Here is a 17,594-nt window from a genome sequence, read left to right as displayed (position 1 = left end):
AATCTATTCTACATAAAATAACTAGTTTCTAGGGCATTTTATTATTTAGAGCTGGATTTTTGTTCTTCTTCTTGCTTTAGAACCTTCTCTGTTAACACTAAATGTATGAATAATGTTTCAAATGTATAACTGGATGCACACCAATGTAAAGGGAAGCATCTATATAATCAAGTTCCAAAATATAAGTTAGTATCCTGTATTTATGCAACTTTGCAGCATGTTAATATACAATGTGTTTATACATTTCATTTACTATTCTGGTTATTAGTTTTGAAACTCTACAAGTTTCATGATAGTTTGTTCTACCATTTGGTATCAGAACTTTACTCATATGTAAAGGGTGTTAAAAAAATAACCAATCGCTCACAATTTGAACCACCATAAGTACTTTAAATCTTGGAGATAGACCCCATAAAGTTTAGAGTTTTTGATGGGGCATGTAAAGACCTTTCTTTAGACACCTTAACAAGGTTTCTAATTCAATCTAAGCCAATTTGACATAAGAAAGACATTCCCATCTAACTTTGAAGCATGGCGGCTCTGTCTATTCCTAGTTCTTGATGATTGCCAGGTCTTTCTTTTTGATGCCAAATTGGCTAAGATTTTGTTAGAAACCTTGTTAAGGTGTCTAAAGAAAGGTCTTTACATGCCCCATCAAAAACTCCAAACATTATGGGGTCTATTTACAAGATTTTAAGCCCTTATGGTGGTTCAAATTGTGAGCGATTGGTTATTTTATTAACACCCTCTTGAATTGTTGGACATTGAATAAATAAATACAGTAATAAAACATGCACTTTCGGCGTAGGGCAAATTTCTCTGCAAGGGCTAGGTCTTAAGCTCTATTGCTTTGGAAGGGTGAGTAGTTTCAAAATTTAATATTGTTTTCTCATTGCCATTGCTTGGACATGAATTGTATTATTTTTTATTAGTTTTGGACCAAAACTGTAAGGTTTATATTAAAATATGTGAAGCGATTGGTTTTTATTTTAACACCCTTTATTATGTTACTCTTGTTACCAATAAAATCAAAGCAATTTCAAATTAAATATGTTTATATCATATTTTGAATCATTATTTTCCTCTGAATGTTGAAATAATATTCGCATTTTCTCTAGCAGATACCTAAATAATAATATAAAAACACATATCTTAATTAAACTGATTAATTTTGTTAATGTGAAGAAGAAAACGCAATATTTCCCCCCCCAAAAAAAAAATTTTACCCCGGGGATAAAATTTGCTTGGGGGGGGGGGGTAATTATCCCCCCTGAAATCTGTTGGCAGGGGTAAATTTTGTTTACCCCCCCCAAAAAAAGTTTACCCCCAAGGTAAAAATCGCCACTTTACCCCCCCCCCCTTGGACGTCTATGGTCCCTATCTTTGTTGCCTTAGCTTTCCAAAGCCATGAAGGCTCACATCTTCCCTGGACTAGTTTCATTCTTTCCTAGAACCGATCAGTCAAATCCTTCACGAGATATTAACTGACACAAAAATTGTCAAACACTCTTTATTCTAATCTTATTATTTTACCTCATAATAAGCAGTAAAGTTATTTTCTTTGCAAAACTGATCTCCATCAAAACCTCTAAAGAGTAATGTTTTTTATTATTCTAATTTTAGTTAGTTTGACTAAAACATAGCCTTTGATAATAATAATTGAATTAATTTTATTTTATTTTGTGATCATATTAGATAAAGTTTATTCTATCCTTAGATTAAATTTGAATTTAATACTATTTATATATCAATTTGTCTAAATATATAATGCTGAATGATCCTTTATACACACTAATAACAAACGGCTATGCCTCTAGAGGCTTCTATGGAAACTTGAGGGTGGTTAGGGCAATCCTCCACTTTTTATTATATTAGGCGAGATCCTAAGTAACAGACACTCAAAACATGTGACAATTTTTTGATCATATTTGTTGTTATCTAATTCCTTATATCTGTATTTTTTTTTAGAAAAAATGAAATGATTGCTAGAATTAAAATATATCTTCATGGCTTAGAATAGTGTTTTTTCACAGATAGGTTTCAAAACATACTAACTTTAAAATTCTATTATAAAGAAAAGCTACTTACTTCATTTTATTTTGAGGTGATGTTAGATCTAATTTATTTCCACAAAGTATAACGGGACAACTTGAATCTTCTCCACTGCTTGCAAGCTCCATCTTCTCCATAAAGTCCTTAGCATAGTAAAATCAAGATTAGTTATTGTTCGCATCGTATTATATTCAGTTTTCCGCGTTTAAATTCTTTTAAATATAGGAACAAATTCTGTTATATCAACCCACAAATTATTTATTATTTTGATTTTCTTTTTCGAAGGAAATAGTCTTGAATAAGATAACCAATACTATACACATTTTTTCAGTATGATTGTAAGAACTGGTAGCGGAAAAAAATCGGAATTAGAGTCATACTGAAAAAAAACATATTCTTAAACGCAATGTTTCCTATATTTTATGTTTGACCTTGGTTCGTTCGAAACGTATTTTAGAGGAGATCGTGTGGTTATTTGAGGCTTATTCAAAGGCTAACAATAAGGCTGAGGCTGGAACTGAGCCCTGAGTCCAAAACTAAAAAACCTACCTGGCCCCATGCTACGGCTCTTTTCAAAGTTTCAGGTCTTGTTAAATCAAATACAAGTACTGCTGCGTGCGAATATCTAAATGGAATAGATTAAAAAATAAGAATAATAAAATAAAAGACGAATAAATGCTATACTTAATAAGTATTAGATAAGGAAGATACGATTAGAAAGAAAAAAATCGTTCGAGGGGGGTATCAACACATCCATTAATACTGAAATTTAGGAAGTCCCTTTTCTTCTCCAACTCAAAAGTTTACACCCCAATATCAATGCCCTGAATAAAAACAAATATAAAATGATATAGTTTATTATATAAAGATCATGTACTACGATTAAATGATGTTAGCAGCTGGCTAAAATAACGACCCCCCCCCCAATTCACCCTATACTCCATCCCCTCACCTCCTACTGGATGAACAATAAATAAGGTCCATATTAGCAAGCTAAATTGACGAAAATGTCAATATATCTACGTATATCGTATATCCATTATAAAGAGATTATTTCTACCTGTAATAAATATGAGTTTTACTTCCAAATATTTCGTTTCCTGGTATATCCCAGATTTGGACACTTACTAAAAATAATCAAGTTCATCATAATTTGAAAAAACAAAGAATGGAAAATAGATGTACATAAATATAATAATCGAAGCTTTCTTCGTCTAGTAGAAAGAACGAAAATATAATAACATTATAACTTTTCTTGAAAGAACAATAACAATCGAAATAAAAGTATTACTGCTTAGAGTTTGTGTTTTTTACTGAATAGATTTGCTATGAAAAGACAAACCATATTAATACACCATTAAAATAGTATTTCAACACTTGCGCTTTTTCACCCATTCCATGTAAAATTTGTATACCTGCTGTATTATCAATGTTTAGTTCTTTCACTTCAAATAAAGGCTCTGTGCTGATACTAAAAATTTCAATTAATTTAGAATTTTAAAAAATATACTCTCTCGATCAATACTTCCAATCTAAAGACACTTCCCAGCTAGACCCGTCTACCTTAGCCTTTAGAGCAATTTTGTCGACTTTCCTTAACTACATTATTCTATTAGTCAGAGATTCTTAACCTGGAGATGCGAACTAACCCATAACAACAATTTAATAAGTACTAGGAAAATTACTCAGGGAAGACCGGAAAGCAAATTCAACATTTCAATCTCAGCTGTATCTGTAGTGATAGCAGCTGTGAAAATTATACTTCTCACATACAAAATTCATTACAAATTCACAGACAATCTTATTAATTTAATTGCTGTTTATTTATAAGGCGAAAATTCCATATCTGCCTGTCAGGACTGCTTCTGTATTTTAATAAGAAGATAAAAAATCTGATAGAAAAATTTAAAGGAATTGTTATAATTCACAATTTGACTGACAAATTTGACTTGTAGGGAAGCTTTGAATGAGAAAATATATTACCAATATTCAGGCTCAAATACATTTAGTGTGTATTGTCTAACTATGGAAGTTTTTCCAACACCTAAAAAAATTGAATATTAAGAAATGTCCTATTCATTTCAAACTTGGTATGTTGATTATTGTTAGGTACAAATTACAAAGCGTGGCAACTCTAAAGTTTGTATGTCTATTTTGAACTGTCATATTCACTTGATTTTTGGAATATTGATTCTTATTACGATTTGGCACAATGTTGTATGCGAATGATGAAATACCTTTCCCTTTTTTCTTTCAGTCTGTTAAACCATTAACTTCCTGTATTCATACTCTTTACAATTATTTATTATTTATCATCTATAAAACAAAGTAGAACGAAATGTCTGTCTGTCTGAAGCTTAAGATCTCGGTAACCCCGCTTCACATATATTAAAGAATTGTTTTTGGAAATTTTTATTTTCAGATTTTGGTCTTGGTTTGGTTTTAGGTTATTTTTCTGCCCTTTCCTACCCCTTTTAATACAGAGCACCTAGATGCAAGGGGCGTAACCGCTAGTTTAAATACAAGCGACTTACCTATATCACCTAAAACTACAAACTTTATGCTTTTTTCGTTCATATTATAACATGAAATGCTGTAAGAATCAATCACATTCTATTCTATAAATGATAAAATTGGTAAAAAAAATTATTAAGGATTAAAGTTATAATCACATAGACCAAAACATAATAAACATCTGTATGTTACATGAAGGCCGCATAAGGCTATGGCAATTATACAGTACAATAAGATGTAGTTACATTTATAAATTCACTCTAATAACAATTTAGTGTAATATGCATCAACATATTCTAATATTATAATTTTCTATTCTGTAACAATTACTGATTTAAGTTAATATCATTTATAAAATTCAGTTAATGGAAAGTTTTATCTCTACTATTTTCTCTTCTATTAATGTCGTGGATTAATAAATAACGTCGTTTGAAAAACCTTTCATTACAAGGATTTTCTATCCTAAGTGAATCATATATAATGATCTCATACTGTAACTAAGCAAGCAATCACAAATAGGAAAGTCAAATGTTTTGTTTATATCCAAAACCCAGGTAGTTTTTGGTTTTTAGCCATTTTGCTTAGTTTTAAGCTTTCCCTTTAATAATATCAGTGTTTATGTATTGTAACAAATTTTCATTGATTAAAAAAAGAATTATATTTCTAAAAAAATCGTATATCATAGTACCTTCTATTTTTCCAAGAATACCTATTTTACTTCCTCCATTTCGTCACTTTTTTTTTAACATAATATAAAAATTAAGGGATCATGGATAGGAAACGAAGTAGCAGGTTTAGTCATATTTTCACAGGTGATTTAGATAGGTTATTTAAGGTTAGGTAAATATTAATGATTGACCCGAAGTGTTAGGAAATTTGCCCCGCAAAAGCTACTGTGAATATACGACGAAGCCCGCTACTTCGTTTTCTTCCATGATCCAAATTAAGATTTCTTCATTAATAACAATTATCATATAACATTACCTTGATAAAACAACGACTCAATAACTTTTTTAATAGTATACTTTTAATCATTTCTATTATTCGCTGTTTAAAAAACAGTAATTTTAGTTATTTTATTTTTACTCCCATTACTTTTCTACCTTATTTCTCTATTATAGCAGCAAAAAGATCATAGTATTAAATATAGTAGTTCTTTAGCTGTAGGTTTTTACACAAATTTTGTGGTTAAAATGTATGAAAAAGTAAAAGTGATAAATTTAAAAGGAAGCGTCGCTCCACAGCCAAAAAATTTACAGGTTAAAAAGTAGAAGTATTTATTCAAAATTAATAGTAGAAAAGTAAAAATGAAGATAATACAATAAAGTCACTTAAATAAAGTCATTTATTGGACGAAATGTGATGTTTTTTTTTTTCATTTGATTCAATTTAAGAAAGGTTTGAGGCATGGTAGTTTTTAAGTGTTTTAACCCTTGAAAAACACAAATAATTTTCTTTGGTATCTATTTATTAACTCAATATACGCTGGAAGGACAAGCGTACACTAGAATAATATAGAGCAGCTGTGCTAATAAGTATATTAATTATTCAATTTTATATTTTTCTATGCTAAAGCTTAATTGTATGTTTATATCATGTCTATACAAGTAATATATTCCTAGAATTTATCCGTATAATAAATTAACAGGATGTATGTCTATAGTTTGTTTGTACCGAAGGATCTCGCTAACCACTGAACCGCTATGGTTCTTCTTTACAGGGTAGCTTCTCATAGGTCGTGGGAAGGTTTATAACTATTTTTGGGGAGGGTACCATCTCCCTATTTCTACTGCATTTCTATATCTATTTGTCATTCTACTTATTGTAATTATATACCTATCTAGGTTGTTAGTTTTGATTCCAACTGGAAAGAAGTTTACATAGGGGCTTCAAGAAAAGACACTTTTATGGCAGTTTGTCCAAACAATGTACCAGATGCACAAGAGGTAAACAAATCTTACGTAATTTTCCAATATGGCTTCAAAACCGATCAATATCCGCTGGATTAGAAACGGTTCTAAGTCATACTGAAAAATCATATATTGTATTATATCCAGTTTTCTACGAATATAAAAATGAACAATAATAATATTAAAACTAGTTTTGTTAGTCCGTGACTCGGACCTAACAAAACAGTTTTATATCCGCGGAAAGCTGTTTATGATACTATGTGATAAATAAGTATTCTAGTTAATTTCTTAATTTTAACACTCAATAACCTGTAAAATAATTGAGAGAAATTTTTTTATCAGTGGATAAAATATATTTTTTTATATTTTTAGGTTACAGCTGTTTATAAAACTAAAGAAAAAGAGCATGTGACTATAAGTTCTGCTAAATGGTAAGTAACTTAATCTTTATAAGCCTCTCTGTATATCTATCGATCTATCATCCACTTTTTTTTGCTACATCAATTAAAGGATGCTTTCTGCCTGTCTGTGTGTGTGAGGGATTTCGATAACTGCTCAACCGATATACTTCTCTATTATATTCAAGCTTCTCATAGGTGAATACAAGATTTCTAAGAAATTTTGGGGGAGGGTACCTTAGATATACCACACTTTTCTGGGATCTTGCTGAGTCAAGTATCAACTGTTGGGAATATCAAAGGATGACTCCATGCAAAATTTGAGCCGGATCCGGCCAAAACCGGCCGTGAATTTTATGAAAAACCGGTTTTTTCCGGTTTTTAGGGGGTATCTGTAAATCGATTCAGCTGGAGCAAAACCGGTTAGAGGTACAAAAAATTTTACTTCACATGAAATTTAGCCAATGCAATTGCCTACAAAAATGTACTTCATCATCAACTTGATTGGACAACTCTTTCCCCTCCTAAATGTCCATTAAAACCTCGGAAACGGCAAAAATCGCCAAAAATCACGCCTTCGGCGGCAAATAACGGCTAAACGGTAAGCCGGAGGCGAATGAAACATAAATAAAGAAATGTCTGCCTCAAAAAGTTGTTCAACATCAAAGAGATGCTTGAAGTCTCTAAAATGACTCCTTCCCCTCCTTTAAGGGAAAAACTGAAAAAACGTGATTTTCAAAAGTATGCCCACTTCGTGGGTGTGGGGGGCACTGAACCCGTCACCCCAGGGTCACCAAATATAAAGTTTAGGCGGCCCACAATGCTGAATTTTCACCAAGTGAAAGTCTTGTGTCATTATCTCTAATAAGAAAAAAGTTATTAATTAATTAAAATTTCAAATTGTGATTTTTTGATGGATTTCTTTGATGAAATGACAGGCCGGTCAATTTTTAGGCCATTTTTTGCGGTTTTTGGGCCGTCACGCCCAAACGGTTTGAGATAATCTCACGGGACCTTTTGCCCAACCTAAGTCTGGTTATTTGTAAGGTCTAAGAAAAAAAAAATCCCGGATTGGATGAAGCACGACGTCGCTGCGTGCCGTCAAAAATCGCTGGTCGGCTCATTTTGCCCCCTCAAACCCTCAGCTCGTGCCATTTTTCTGTGTAAAGATTATAATTATAATCTTTTGCATAAGTCTGTTTTTTTTTCCTAGACCTCACAAATAACCAGACTTAGGTTGGGCAAAAGGTCCCGTGAGATTATCTCAAACTGTTTGGGCGTGACGGCCCAAAAACCGCAAAAAATGGCCTAAAAATTGACCGGCCTGTCATTTCATCAAAGAAATCCATCAAAATATCACAATTTGAAATTTTAATTAATTAATAACTTTTTTCTTATAAGAGATAATGACACAAGACTTTCACTTGGTGAAAATTCAGCATTGTGGGCCGCCTAGACTTTATATTTGGTGACCCTGGGGTGACGGGTTCAGTGCCCCCTACACCCACAAAGTGGGCATACTTTTGAAAATCACGTTTTTTCAGTTTTTCCCCTTAAAGGAGGGGAAGGAGTCGTTTTAGAGACTTCAAGCATCTCTTTGATGTTGAACAACTTTTTGAGGCAGACATTTCTTTATTTATGTTTCATTCGCCTCCGGCTTACCGTTTAGCCGTTATTTGCCGCCGAAGGCGTGATTTTTGGCGATTTTTGCCGTTTCCGAGGTTTTAATGGACATTTAGGAGGGGAAAGAGTTGTCCAATCAAATTGACGATGAAGTACATTTTTGTAGGCAATTGCATTGGCTAAATTTCATGTGAAGTAAAATTTTTTGTACCTCTAACCGGTTTTGCTCCAGCTGAATCGATTTACAGATACCCCCTAAAAACCGGAAAAAACCGGTTTTTCATAAAATTCACGGCCGGTTTTGGCCGGATCCGGCTCAAATTTTGCATGGAGTCATCCTTTGATATTCCCAACAGTTGATACTTGACTCAGCAAGATCCCAGAAAAGTGTGGTATATCTAGGGTACCTCTACATTAACAAAGGAGAAATCTTAATCTTTATATCCAATTTACTAGGTGTCCAATGGAAAGCTGTACTGTCCTGGTACTTGGAAGCCAACATGGTATACAGGTAAACAAGATAATTAAACGTAACCAGAGAAGTTGTAGAGTAGAACTCGGCATGATAATTTTTTAACATATAAATGCATCCAGGGGCCGTGACTCACTGAAAATTTTTATATTTTTGTAGCAAAATGTTAGCGTTAAATTTGTTTTGTGCTGTAACTAAAGGGAAGTGGATAAAAAAGGGAGGGGGGGGGGGGTATTTTACTTAGAATTGTTTGTGCATCCTGGTCCCTTGTCCCTGGATGCAACGTGGAAAGCATACTAACTCTTTAAGAAAAAAGTGAGTATGTCAATTTTAAACATATAGTCTTAGTGAAATAAAATAAGGACAGTATTTTCACAAGTAGCAAACTAAGACTATTTTTCATTTTAAAAGAAAAATATATCAAAACAAAGCAACAATAAATAAAATAGATATAAAGAAACATTAATGACAATGACCCCAAATTAAAAAATACCAAAACTCACGAAAAATTAGAAATGCGCTGTCTATTTAGATATACGACTGGAATGGCGCAAACATTATCCTAGATTATGACTTTACATCAAATGAAATCAAGAAGGATGAAAAAGAAATAATAGGTAACATAAATTGATAAAATTTGGTGCTTTCCATTAACCCTTAACGGTCGGAGGAAGGGGGGGTGGGCCTTGAACGCCCCCCCCCTCCGACCCATCCGGTTTTTTCTATCTCATTTTCTGTGTGTGAAAGATAAAGAGCCCAAACTGCTTGACTTTTTAAGTGTGGGTATGACACATAACTGACAGTTGGAATTTTTTGAATATCTCCATCCTGGCGGGCACAGGATGCCAGCAAACCTGGCAGGGTCATCCAGGTAAAGAGCAAAAATATTTTTTTTGACTTAAACAAAGCATTTTATCTTACCAAAATACTAAAATATCCTCTAGTAGTACATCCTCATATGAAATACAGGTGTTCAAGTCAATTTTAGGTTCCAGGTATGATCCTGCAGGTCCTGATCCTCCAGGTCTCCAGAAATCTTTAAAAGGCTCCTGTGGCCGCAATTTTTGACTTAGAGACTTCAAATTTTAAACTTAAGCTTATCTTATGTCTACATAATGTATTAAAATTTCATAAAGATCCGCCGCCGTTTTCCCGCCGACCGCCGATGGCGGCGGCTGGCAGCTGCCAAGTACAGCTGCGACCGCTGAAATTTATATTTTGATATTTCTAATATAAAATTTACACAAAGATAAACATTTTCTGCAAAAGAAATTGTTCTTCTAGCTTCAAAAATAAAAAAATTACAGCCGTTTGAAATTTTTAAGTAAAAAAGGACCTAAAAACAAAGGTTGTTGAATAAAAGGGAGAGGAAGCGAAAATTGACTTTGACTTACTTAAGGTCGGAAAATCATCATAAAACAGTGGACTTGCACAAAAATTTAGCCCTCTAGGTCAAATAGGAACTGAGATAATTGATTAAGGTGCGGCAAGGGGTCCGACTGTTAAGGGTTAAAGTATTAGCTTAACCTAAGGTAAAACAATAACACACAAAAGATTGCTTATTTCCCCTTATTTCAATTCATTTCATAACAAGGGGAATGCTCTACTAGACTTATATTAACAATAACAATTTTTTTTAAGAAATCACAAAGCAAAGTTGCTAGAAATTAAAAATCTGCAAGATTGAAATTAAGTTTAAGTATCTTGAAAAATGTACCTGGATTTATCATAATTTTAGATATAGCACGTGGCTGCCAGGATTGATGGATCAAAAAAATGACTGAAGTTGAATATTTTCATTGGGTTTAAAAATGTGTTTAGGTTTTCAAGCCAGAGGAATTGCAGCTATAGGAAGCTCTTATCTAGCTGTAGGTAATATATGTATATTGTTTTTAAAATTATGATTTGACAGAGGAACAGCTATCTACAAATTTAACCACTACCCCCCCCCCCCCCATTTTTAGTAGCGAAGCTTCTCTATAATTCTCTTTGTACGTCCGTTAGTCCGTAACGCTATAGAGGAAATGGGATTTACTCAGTAGCTATTTAGGGTAGACCTTTGATTCTCTTGAAGATATTCTTATCATTATGGGGCATTTTTAATATACGTAACAACCATAGAAGTCATTCATTGTCTGAACTGCTAACCTAGAATAATGCTTTAAGTGGGCGTTAGCCTCTTAATTTCTTTTGGCTGCTTAACCAATACTAATCAAAATTATTGACCCAATGGTTAAGACTTAGATGGACATTCTATCTAAATATACTATTCCATTTTGCTTAGGATTGCACACTGGTGAGATAGTGATGTTTTGTATTGAACTACAACAGGAGAATTATATCTGCAACTTCATTGGAAAGTAAGAAACAAATCATTTATAAATCATTGAGGTCTTTTTTTTGTCCATAAAGATCTCGCTAACCGCTAATAAAGTTTTCCATTTTAAGGAAGCTTCACATAGATACTGAGTTATGTTGTTTTCAAAAAAACCTCCTGAGATTTTGGGATAGTTTTATTGTGTTTCTTATGCTCCTCCCACTTGATGCTAGTTTCTCATCCAGTAGTTTATGAAAAATATAAAAATGGAAATAATATAAATGACTAAATACATGCTATAATTTTAAATACTGTAAACAACAAACCAATTATTCATAATTTCTAAAAATACAAAAAAAAGCTTATTTACACTTTTTTAATACGTCACATATCTGATTTAGTAGCAGTATAGGTGTAATTTGCAATATTTTTAATATCTTCTTCACATTTTAAAATATACAATGGCACAAAAAAAAATACTTCCTGCGAGCCAAAATAACATTTATTGAAAAAGGCGATATGTAAATAATTTTTCTTTTAACATGAAGCATTTTTTTAAGATTTAAAAACCATGTTGACTACATCACAGAATTAGCTAGCTCTACAACTCAGGTTATATCTTATTACTAATTTGAAAGATTTACAACATTTATAAGTAGTTGAAAACAAAAGAAAAGTCTTTTATGATAGTTTTAAAATTCTGTCTTTACTAGCAGCCTAGAAAATCACTGTTCTAGAAATTAGACCTCCTAAACAACATTACGACCATAGAACAAAGTAACTTAATAAATAGATCATCAAGTTCTTTAACCTTTTCTGTTTTTTCTATTTTAAAATGTAAATATTACAGTCAGTTTGTTAGGTATACTTATTTTACAACTAGCGGCTTCGCCCCTAGCCTCTAGGGGCTTTGACCCAAGAGGTAATTAAAAAAATATATATAAAATTGGTGCTGCCAGTAGTTTTATGTGAATAACTAACTTCCCCATGAACAAACCAAAATAGGGGGGGGGGATTTTTTGTTTTTTGGGGGATTGGGAGTGTCCCATCCCCCAAGAAAATAGCTTAAAACCACCACAGGACCAATAAGTATATACCCTGAAGAGTAGAATCCGATCGGTTCAGTGGTTACCGGACAGACATCATTCTACTTTGTATTTCTTCAGCAGTCTTCTGAGATAAAGACATCTAAATTTTAGGCTGGAAAATTTTTGGCTTCTGGAGATAGCAACGGAATCATTTGTGTCTGGAAGGTAAAATTAAATAAAATTAATACTGTTAGGAGGTTTAAACCATTTCTTTTAAAGTAGAAATATAATCTATGATTACGGTTTGTTTTTGGTAGATTACATAAATCATATCGGCAGTGGTGATATCATCACCAAAAAGAAATCACACAATATTTTTTTAGATGGATAAAACAGTAATCATATATTAATTTTTTTGCTTTTATACAAATGGATTTAAATATCAACTTTACAGTAAATATATTATTCCAGTTTTACAATTATTTTTAACAAATTATATGTTATCTTTAATTTTAGACTAAAAACCAAACCCCTAATTATTTAGGATATCAATTGCATTCAAAAATTGAAATATTGTTTTATTTTTCAGGAGGTTGCAGGACAGTTGGTGCACCATGTAAAAATCCAGGACTGGCAAGGATTTCCTGTAACAACCATTACAATCTGGAATAGGTATTTCATTCTTCAAGTATGTAACAACTCCCGCAACCGTGGTTCAACACGTAGCGCATTCGATCGTTGTCGGTGAGATGATAGATTTGAATCTCGGCTTAACACCACGTCATAACTAAAGACGTTAAAAATAGTTCCTGCTTGCTGCTGCTATGTCAAATGCGCGATATTAATAGTTTGAGTAGGGGGAATACCTTGGCCCATGCACAGTTAGGACCTCTGGTATTATCCTCGTAGGATTTTTTTTCATTTTTGAAAATCTTGATATTAAATTATATAAAATGTTTTTACTTTTAATATTGATAAATAAATAATTAATAAAATGTTATTTCTATAAAAATTGCTGCAAACTATAAAACCATTGATAATATTTTGGTTAGGTACAAAGATGGTCTTCTTATTGTTGGTTATGGAAATGGAATGATCAGAATGTTTGATTTAAATACTGGCAAACTAGTCAGTGAAATAACAGCGCACTGTGCTTGGATCACTGGCATGGATCTAGCTTCCAGGTAGATTTATCTGTCTTATTGTTTTTTGTCTCTTAGCCCCTAGCATCTAGAGGCTAGAAAAAAAGTCTAAAACCATCACAGGACATATGTAAGCTTATCTAAAAAAGAGAACACTATCGCTTCAGCGGTTATCGAGATCCTTCGCTACAGACAAAAAAACTTAATACTTAGGGAATACTAGGATATATCCATCAGTCTGTTTGTTTGTCTATCCACCTGTCCATCTTTATGTCTGATTGTCCAATTATCTGTATGTTTGTCTGTCGGTATTTGTGTATATTTGTCCTTCTGTTAATTAGTTTTTCTATATATTGTATGTCTGTCTATATATCCGCTGTCCATAATCATATGTCTTTATGTCCATCCGTCTTTTTTTTTATTATTTCAATGTTCCCAAATATAATTACTTTTAGCTCTGGTCTACTGCTTACTTGTTCTGAAGATGGTTATGTTAGAGTTTGGCAGCTTTCATTAAAAGTAAGATTTTGAAGCAGCTTATAGTGTCTAATAAAAAATAACGGCTTACAATACACATGACCAATGATAGGCAACTATGCATTTTACCATTGGTCAATTACAATGTATACTGGCCTATATTTGTTCATTTGTATTGTATGGCGTCATTTTTTATTAGGCACTATAAGATTTTTAATTGCTAAAATTTAATCATTATCATGTCAAGTATAGTTTCAATTGGTTTAGGGGGTCAATGATAAATAGAGTGAGGCGAAACAGTAATCAACTCACAATCGAAGTAAAGCTCATTAACGTAATAGTTAGACGAACAGTATCTTAAAGGGTAGAAGAGAAAAATACGTTTCACCACTATGAAAATTTAATGCCCTTTATTCTCTATTAGACAACATAATCTTTACACAAACGTTACTTTTTGTCTTTAATATCAGCTAAATAAATCACTCTTTCTGAATCTAACTGACAGACGGAAATTGGAATCAATAGTGTAGCAAATACTAAAAGATCTAAAATATGTTACTGAGTGTCATTTAGCTTCAATCTCACTAAAAATTAAATTCAGTCTTTCTTCAATAAATATAAAAATCATAGACAATAATGTTTTGTTTTAAGGGTCCTCTAATAGAGCATTGGTACAGCCAACCTATTCCAGATTCTCTACTCATGGGTAAGTTATATAGTAGCTTTGTGCTGTCCATGTATTTGAGAATTTTTTTTATAAAAGGTTTTCTTGGTTTAAAAAAGTTGGATCGTCCTTTTTTCATAAAAAATATATACATATGTGTATTTAAAAAAAATAAAAGTAATATGATGTGCATCTGTCTTTGTTTTTGTACCAAAAGATCTCGATAATCACTGGACCAATATGACTCTTCCTTCTCTTCTAATTTACTAATTTATACATTTAAAAAAATTAGTAATTTGTTTTGTCTGTAGCTTACGATATCGAACCGATTGGCTTCTCCATTTTAGGGAAACTTTTCATAGGTTATTGGATGGTTTTAGGCTAATTTATTTTTAGACTAAATTATTGTTTTTTGGCTTTCTTTCTTCTTCTTCAGATTTCTTCCCCTTTGAATACGAAGCCCATAATTGCTAGGGGCGAAGAACCTATCATTAATATAAAGACAGACAATACCGCATAAAAAGCTTGCATTTAATTTTTAGAAAAAATTCAGAAAATTATTCAATGCTTATTCTAAATTTTTTGTTTTGTTTTAGGTGCCAAGTTCTTAGATCCAAATGGGTCAAGTAAGTTTGAATATTATATATTTAAAAAAATATTTTGAAAAATTCAATAGTAATGATTTCTAAAAAGAATAGTTATTTCTCGCATCGTATTATAAACGGCTTTCCGCGGATATAGAATGTACAATTATAAGATTAAAACTAGTTTTTTTAGCCCCGAGGTGCCGGAGGCACCGGCTAAAAAAACTGGTTTTAATGTTATGATTGTACATTTTTATATTCGTAGAAAACTGGATATAATACGATGCTAGACATAGTTTTTTCGTATGGATGAGAACCGGTTCCTATCCACCGGATTCGAATGAATACGAGAAAAAATATTAACAATTTGAATGTTGAATACGGAATATTAAATTTTTTAAATTGAAAAATCACGAAACTTTACTAACTTTTTTTTCTTATAAATTTATATATTTTCCTCATAGATTTATTTAAGTGGAAGAGGGTGGGAGTTTTTTTTTGTGGTCGCTAGGCACTTTTAAAGAAACAGCCGCTTTATTCTAAGAACTTCAACTATTTATATCAGCAATTTCTAACTAATAATGTGGTCTGATTGTCCCTACATTGCACTGTTCGTATTGGTCCAAATATTGGATTGACCATCTACACTTTCTATTTTAATAATTTCAGCTTTCTGTTTATCTTCCTTTGACTCCAGCGAAATCCAAGTCTACAGAATGTAAACAATAATCTGTTTCTGAGTTTGCCGCTTAAATGAACCAATCACATTGCTCCTTGTCAAAATACTAGCATATTATTGGATGGTTTTTATCAAAGAGAAACGTGATTGGTTCATTTTAGCGGCAGATCACAAATTCTAAAATTTAAAGTTGTTTTATCATTTCTGTATACATTGTATTAAATTGCCGTGTAAAAAATAACAAAATTATGTGCTTTTAAATACTATCAACAGCAATATTTTTCGCCATTTATATAATTTCATTTTAATTATTACTTACACAATGGACGTTATATTGATATACATCACCTGATGAATGTTATCAATATTACACCTTCATTAGATCCACATATATTATTGATTTAGACAATTAGATACCAACCTTACAAAATTCAATAATAGTACACACAATTTTTAAGCCAACTAATACGGTAAATGGTTTATAAAACATTGGGTACCGGGGTAATTTAAAAACCAATGTCCCTTCTCTGTCTGATTTTCTAATGCACTAGCAGACACCCCTCTAGATTGGAGATTTTAAAACTAATGGGTGAAAGGTGGAGGTGTTAGTCCCTACTTATAATAAGTTTTAGTTTATTGTAACTTCTTAAATTTGTAGACGTTTATGCACAATATAACTTTGTGAGACAGCGTAAAGTGGCACCAAAAATTGACGTCAAACAATAAAGTTGACCAATGAGAGGCCAGTATACACTGTAATTGACGTATGGTAAAATTTATGCTGGCCTCTCATTGGTTATTTTATCCTATGACGTCATGTTTTTCGTTCCACTTTACGCTGTCTCTAACTTTGTTCCAATGTACCTGTTGTGTTCTTGTTCTAACATTATATTGTAAAACATTGATTTCCCTTTCAAGTTCTGCCAAAATAAAGTTTTATGTTAAATAAATTGTATAAATAAAAAAGTTCAAAATAATAAATGTCTTCTAGAATAAAATTAGAAGCAGCTTTCAGTGACTATAAAAAATGACATCATAGAATACAAAAAATACCAACAACGAAATTAATTCAAAAAAATCACGAAACCTATTCTTGATATTCAGCTGTCGTTAGGGGTAAAACATGACGACCTTATTCCTGCATTGATAGGCCAGTATTAATCTATATTGACCAATGTTAAAATGTATACTGGCCTTTCATTGTTCATTTATATTTTCATATAGGCACTATTAGCTGCCTTATAAAGTTAACTTTAAATTAGACAAAAAAAAAGAAAATGTTTACAATTTGCATTGAGTGTATTTATTAAGTAAATGTTTGTCAGATTTATTGGTAATTATTGTACAGTAAATAAATGATATATAATAATAATTGAGTTCTTGGTTAATAGCTTTATTTTTGTTAAATGTTAATTTTGATTAAATTAAAGGTTTTCAGCATCAGGTTTTATGTCTTTGTTCATCTCTATTCTCTTTGCTTTTTCCTAAAATACAAAAACAAATACATTAACAACCATAGGAAGCAAAGATGATTAAAATCTCATTACCTGAAAGAGAAAGAAAGATAGGGAGAAAGAATGAAAGAGTATACATATAAAGGGATCTTAAGATATAAGATAGTTTACAATAAATTGATGTTCATACCCATGTATGATAAACTAAATCACCCCTTCTTTATACTAAAATTAATGGTGGAAACGTTTTTACACTATCTTATTTTGTACCAACCAGTCA

The 17,594-nt window shown here is 31.9% G+C and overlaps 3 protein-coding genes across 10 annotated transcripts in view; 1 reads left to right on the top strand and 2 right to left on the bottom strand.

The window, feature by feature from the left end:
• Window positions 1–7: 7 nt before the first annotated feature.
• LOC145326214 (ras-related protein Rab-32B-like) lies at window positions 8–4,680 on the bottom strand. The gene is made up of 9 exons (XM_080169386.1): window positions 4,587–4,680; window positions 4,036–4,096; window positions 3,468–3,523; window positions 3,113–3,179; window positions 2,602–2,677; window positions 2,089–2,195; window positions 1,534–1,588; window positions 1,085–1,125; window positions 8–99 (listed from the first exon to the last, which is right to left on the bottom strand). The coding sequence occupies exons 1-9, from the start codon at window positions 4,627–4,629 to the stop codon at window positions 42–44; spliced, it is 564 nt and encodes a 187-aa protein (XP_080025512.1). The 5' UTR covers window positions 4,630–4,680; the 3' UTR covers window positions 8–41.
• A 1,018-nt stretch (window positions 4,681–5,698) lies between these two features.
• On the top strand, window positions 5,699–16,330 carry LOC145326191 (WD repeat domain 54-like). Its single transcript, XM_080169354.1, has 15 exons — window positions 5,699–5,825; window positions 6,411–6,512; window positions 6,849–6,907; window positions 8,954–9,008; window positions 9,502–9,586; window positions 10,791–10,841; window positions 11,254–11,329; window positions 11,847–11,898; window positions 12,486–12,539; window positions 12,904–12,986; window positions 13,367–13,498; window positions 13,912–13,975; window positions 14,585–14,639; window positions 15,194–15,223; window positions 15,851–16,330. Exons 1-15 carry the CDS (start codon window positions 5,760–5,762, stop codon window positions 15,901–15,903), a joined length of 1,017 nt encoding a protein of 338 aa, XP_080025480.1. The 5' UTR covers window positions 5,699–5,759; the 3' UTR covers window positions 15,904–16,330.
• An 817-nt stretch (window positions 16,331–17,147) lies between these two features.
• Window positions 17,148–17,594, bottom strand: part of Dnai2 (dynein, axonemal, intermediate chain 2) — a 39,233-nt gene continuing 38,786 nt past the window's right edge. For all 8 annotated transcript variants that reach the window (XM_080169345.1, XM_080169346.1, XM_080169352.1 and 5 more), the window contains one exon: window positions 17,148–17,344. In XM_080169345.1, coding sequence (XP_080025471.1) covers window positions 17,285–17,344 — 60 coding nt within the window. In that variant the 3' untranslated portion in view covers window positions 17,148–17,284. The remainder of the gene's footprint in view (window positions 17,345–17,594) is intronic.

This window comes from Acartia tonsa, chromosome 8 (assembly GCF_053477335.1).
Source record: "Acartia tonsa isolate MP-2025a chromosome 8, ASM5347733v1, whole genome shotgun sequence".
Taxonomy (NCBI): Eukaryota; Metazoa; Arthropoda; class Copepoda; order Calanoida; family Acartiidae; genus Acartia; species Acartia tonsa.
This window is presented reverse-complemented; position numbering and strand designations above follow the sequence as displayed.